The sequence below is a fragment of the Ascaphus truei genome, chromosome 2 (assembly GCF_040206685.1).
Source record: "Ascaphus truei isolate aAscTru1 chromosome 2, aAscTru1.hap1, whole genome shotgun sequence".
Lineage (NCBI taxonomy): Eukaryota > Metazoa > Chordata > Amphibia > Anura > Ascaphidae > Ascaphus > Ascaphus truei.
In genome coordinates, this window is record NC_134484.1 from 189,506,977 (window position 1) to 189,512,976 (window position 6,000).

Sequence of the window (6,000 nt, forward strand, 5' to 3'; positions counted from 1 at the left end):
TGAATAGCACAACTGAAGTTAATCACACTCATTTGAAAGCTTAACTCTAGCTACTAAATGCCCCAACAACTCATTACTTATCAAAGCGTACGTCACACATTAGTTCACTCATATCTATAGTTGAACTACTATGAAAGACACATTATCACACACTGCATGTGTTGTCTTGTTGAGTCACAGCCACATTCAGGTGTGCCACATCTTCGATTAATGTACCACACATATCCTCTACCAAAAACAACACTTTTTGCAATATGACCACCTTCATGATAACCATTGTGAATGGTCATCTCATGATAGTTATGTACATTATGATACTGATATCACTACACAACATATGATTTTTATGTACTCATTTAATCTATTTATCCTCACGCTTTACTGCAGAAACATAGTATGTTGTATGTTAGGGAACTCAAAAATTCTAAGTACACAGGCATGTACAGTGTTATTACAACTATTTATGTTCACTTTCACACACATTTTCGGTTAAGGAACTGATGTTGTTAGTTAATCATAAATACAGAACATACAATAAGTGTTTGTTCAATATTTACACATGTAAATGTAAAACTTATGTTATTGTTATATATAGTTGCCCCTGGAGGACATGTGTCACCTGAGATGGAACAAGTGTCTTCACCTGGGTCAGCCAGCTCAACACTACTAGAAGGTGAGTGTATCATTTGCTGGCCATATAATATGTGCTCTTCTATATGTTATGTTGTCATGTGCATTATTTGTTTTGCACATCTTCTTTAAATAGGATTACTTAGTGTCAGTGAAAATTAAGTGTAAGGCAACATGTATTGTGTTAGTGATGTTAATTATCATGTAGGACTTCTGAGTTTAGAGCAACTTTTCATTCATTCATATTTCATACTGAGTCCAAACATTATTCGTAAGTCAAGGTAGTTTTTAATGAGGTTATAAAACGTATGCTAACATGTTAGGTGTTACTTAGGACACAGTACAATTACATAGTAACACAGCATACATTAACATGCCATTTAATAATGTGTACATTTCTTTTTAGAACATCATGGTGATGAGGATGATGAGTATGATGAGGATGACGCCACAGAAGAGACTGAAATACAATCATGTGACCATGAAGAGGTGCCAATAGAAACTGTTGTACCGCCAAATCGTCCATCAACTTCCACATACGATGCAATTGTAGCTTCAGAGGGAAAAATAGTGGACGCAGAAAATCGTCGCCATTCAGACATGATGACAGTGCTGGAAAGGATGATTGGACTGCAGGAAGAAACAGTATCACAATTGGCACATCTCCACAGAGTCTTCATTGAAGTGCCTAAACAGTTGCAAAAAATCAACACCTCATTCGAAGCATTAGTTGTTCAGCAAACACAAGCTAATTACTGGAGAATGACTAATGTACCACAATTCAACACCTCCCAGCCAGGATCTGTTCATGCAGGTCAGTTTTCACCACATTCATCTGATATTCATTCACCAGGCCCAAATGTTACCGGTCAAGTAGCAGACATTGCTGTGCAGGTTCCTGATGACATCCTACCGCTGCCATCTGTACAAATTCAGCAGCAGACACCTACAAAGGAGGCGACAAAAACAAAACAAGACACACATGAAACAGACCAACCATCACTTGTGCAGTGTCTACCAACTTGCTCACATGTGTCACTGGGCACAAGCCCTGTCCGTGAACAGTCACTACCCAAAAGCCCTGTAGGTGAGTCGCTGCCCAAAAGCCCTGTAGGTGAATCGCTGCCCAAAAGCCCTGTAGGTGAATCGCTGCCCAAAAGCCCTGTAGGTGAATCACTGCCCAAAAGCCCTGTAGGTGAGTCACTGGCCACAAGCCCTGTAGGTGAGTCACTGGCCACAAGCCCCGTAGGTGAACAGTCACTGGCCACAAGCCCTGCCCGTGAAGTGCCAGAGGCCACTCAAAGTGGCTCTGTTGTGCCTAAAGTTGGTGGCAAAAGAAAAAGGAAAATTCAAGAGACAACAAGCAGGCCTGTTACTCGCTCGCAAAAGGAACAAAAAAAATAAATGTTATAATTCAGAAAATATGTGTTTGGCCTTGTTTTGTTGACTTCAGATTATCTAATTACTATTGTATGTATGCTGAAGACTGTGTTGTTTCCAAACTTTCAACTATGTTCTTGTACACGTGAAGTTTTGGAAATGTTAACACTCATAATTAATTGTGTTATAAATATTTATGTTGTAATCGTCTGTTCAGTAATGGTCCACCAGGAGCCAGTTGCTAAGTTTAGAGAAGCTGCCATTGACTTTGCAGCAAAACATTGCATTTGGGTGTGTTAATTGATGTAAGAATTGCATATGCATATTAGTCACATGCAATTATTAAAACACCTAAGTAAGTGCAAACATCTTTCTTGTACGTGTACAGCAGGATTATGTGTAAATTATTACTTACCTTTGCCTTGCTTGGCCATTGTAATTTTGTCCTTTAATCAGTTGTGTGTTCGTTTCTATAACATCTCAGAATGTATAATAATATATATACACACACACACACACACACACACACACACTGAGTGTGAGTGTGAGTGTGAGTGTGAGTGTGTGAGTGTGTATATATATATATATGTATATATGTGTATATATATATGTATATATGTGTATATATATATATATGTATATATGTGTATATATATATATATGTATATATGTGTGTATATATATGTATATATGTGTGTATATATATGTATATATGTGTGTGTATATATGTATATATATATATATATATATATATATATATATAGTACTATATAAACTGGTATACACAAACTAATACACTTCATGCTTCCTTGTGAAAGCACACTATTTTAATAATACAGGCCTAATGTTTGAGAAATATCCTAAGTATGAGACTCTAACAGTATTGTGCTTAAACAAATGTTTATTACTTCATTCAATCATGTTTCTCACCATTTAAATAGGTTTCATACAAGGTATACTTAATGCCATCAATGTTGTGTGTACTCCTGCAATATAAAAAAAAAAAAAATATTATATATAAATATATATATATTTTTATAAGAGATATATTTATATATATATATATATATATATATATATATATATATATATATATATATATATACACACGTATTTAAACTCATGCAGACAGGGAGTTAACCAGACTTTCACATACACACAGAAATGTAAGCGGGGAAAAAACATTTCTTTTTGCAGGTGTGTTTTTACTGATATGCCTGGCTAAGAAATATTTTCACACACTGGTCTTTGTTAGTTTTCAAAAAAACACTATGTGAACGCATTCACAGTCTAGGGATGTTTTTCACAAACGAGATAAAAGAAGGAGAAATGTTTCTCCCACAGTCCCATATCACGAACCACAACTGTTAACCCAATTAGACAAACAAATCCAATTGGCGTTTGAAATAAGGAGTCAAAGTAGTTACTTTTGTTGACCTTGACAAGGAAAAACAGGAGTTTGTTAGCCATTCAGCACATTCATTTTGATGAGCAAATAACACAGACCTGCACACAGCTTTTGTGCTACTCAGACATGGCTGATGAATTCGTTAACAATATTAATCCCCTTTTAGGGTATAAGTACATGATCTGTGAAGCCATCTTGAACAGTCGCGGACAGAAAGCAAGCACACGCCAAATCGATGATTTCATTCGAGCAAAATATCCTTATTACCAAGACCGTAAGCATGCACGGAATTTTAATTCCTCAATAAGATTCACTTTATCAAGTAATGACTTTTTTGAACGTGACCAGGATAAGCTACAACACACCTATGGTTTCTGGAAGATTGCCCCGGAAAAACAATTTATCCTGAAAGACGGCACTTATATTGTCGTGAAAGGCATATTTATTCCTAATGGCAATAGCAATGTATCCGCTACTACTGATCCGTTTGAATCGATACGTGCTGCAATATCTGCAGCCTCCATTCCTGAAACCCACATTGTACAAGAACAAAAGTACTATGATTATGTACCAAGCCTTTCAGCTGAAATTGCATTGGAATGGGAACCGGAAGAAATGAACCTACCTCCCGACCAATTATTTGAAGAAAGCAGTGGCGATTCCTATGAGCGCATCCTGGAGGAGATATGTGCCATACTGGATTCAGCGGTTGGGTTAAGCGTGGATGAAAATGGCTTGCATTTCTGGAGCGACCAGTTGCAGCCAGGCGAAGAGTTAATTCTAGAAGAATGGTAAATATAACAATCGTTATGCGTTGACTCTGCGTTTAAATTTTTTTTTTTTTTGTAACCACCATTTTCACTTTCAATGCGTGGATACAGCGTAACATTGCAGACTGCATAACATGTAGCGATCACAAACAAATTGTTTCCTAATACAATATAGTAGGACCTGAAAGAGTAGTACACATTGCTGACGGAATAAATATACGTACTTTCCTATCCCTTTAAACATATTAGCAACATTTTACCATTACTCTAACACATACCTGTTTTGTTATCATGCAACATCTACAACATTGAAAACCGGGTCCACCACGTATGACGTGGGACCCTTGTCATGGGCCAAGGCGTCCTTAAAAAGGATTAGTGATGTAAGTCCCGCCCCCAAGCGACGTGCGCGCCTCAAAGCCTATTGGCTGTCATGTTTTGTTATAGTAACGGTAACTGCAGTGTGTGATGCGTGCGGCTCAGTGTTTGTAGGCGTACCCTGGGCGTTAGCTGAATGTTAATTGAGTGGGAGGAGTGTTAGCGTGCGTTTCACGCTGGCTTAACATGACGTCACACGTATTGCATTTGCGCATTGTGTTATCGGCCGTGCTTTCTGTTCAAACACGTCTGTTTAAAAAGAATACAGATGTACTCGTTTAGAACGAATGTAGTTTCGTCTTCATTGTATTTGAAATAAAGATGTTATGTTTACTGGTATTTTCAACATGTATTGAACGCACAACGTACGCTTTGTTTTGCGCATGCGCTAACAGTTAGTGGAGCCAAGCGTGAAGTGCGTGCGCACACAAAGATGTGCGCGCACATCTTTCAGTATACAGGCAACGTTCACTTCTTATACATAGTTATGCCTGCTACAAATTTAAAGAAACATTACATACTGATGAACAGTTTTACTTCTAACATATAAGTGAGTGACGTGTGTATCTACACAATCATATAGAGCTGCGTAACGCGTTGTCACGGATGCATATCTAGTAAGGTGCCATCTTTGACCATCATGTGTTTGCTGTATTTCAGAGATGTCGGGGAAGATACAATCGGATCAATGTATGATTTCAGAAGAGTCTACCTTTATATGAGATGATTGTGAGGAGGAGCCACCGACTACTATACTACATATGGAACTAATTTTATATTGCTTGCAGCGCTTATTAACAAACAATTAAAAATGTGATACCCTTATGCCTATATTGCATAAGCACTTAATTAACATAATGATGTTGCAAAAGAGTGCCTCATGAATTTTTATTGAGTGTTCTTTAATGACTACTAACATTTTATGACATGGTGTGTTTTATATATAACAACCATTCCCACTCTGCTAACACATTTGTGTATTCTAATATGTAATGGAACGTATGACTGTCGAAACTATGTAACAATAATAATAATAATATGAGCATGTTCATGTATAGGGCTGCTAGTTGTACGCAGCGATTTACAGACACATGTTTCAGCCTGAGGTCCCTGGCCCGTGGAACGTACAAATGTTTTTTTGCCGCATGAGGCACAGGGAGATAAAGTGACTTGGCCAAGGTCACAAGGAGCCCACACCGGGAATTGAACCAGACTCCCCTGCTTCAAACTATCAGTGCCAGTGTGTGTCTTTACTCAGTGAGCCACTCCTTCTCCCAATGTAAAGGACACTTACAACCAAGTAGCCATTTATTTTTAAAATCTCTTGTTACATGGGTATGTAGATAAAATGGTTTGGGACTGTAGCAAATAATGTTACTGGCCAGATGTTATGGTCCCCTCCAATGCATGATGTTCTGAATATGACATCACCAT

The 6,000-nt window shown here is 37.7% G+C and overlaps 1 protein-coding gene across 1 annotated transcript; it reads left to right on the forward strand.

Annotated features, from left to right (window-relative positions):
• Window positions 1–599: 599 nt before the first annotated feature.
• Window positions 600–2,034, forward strand: LOC142488172 (uncharacterized). The gene is made up of 2 exons (XM_075588545.1): window positions 600–673; window positions 1,037–2,034. The coding sequence occupies exons 1-2, from the start codon at window positions 625–627 to the stop codon at window positions 2,032–2,034; spliced, it is 1,047 nt and encodes a 348-aa protein (XP_075444660.1). The 5' UTR covers window positions 600–624.
• The last annotated feature ends 3,966 nt before the right edge of the window (window positions 2,035–6,000 follow it).

What these genes read in the sequence shown, in the direction of transcription:
- LOC142488172 (XM_075588545.1), top strand. Translation starts at nt 625, where the DNA reads ATGGAACAAGTGTCTTCACCTGGGTCAGCCAGCTCAACACTACTAGAA. An exon ending in CAGCTCAACACTACTAGAAG is followed by an intron (nt 674 to 1,036) that starts GTGAGTGTATCA and finishes ATTTCTTTTTAG; the next exon opens with AACATCATGGTGATGAGGAT.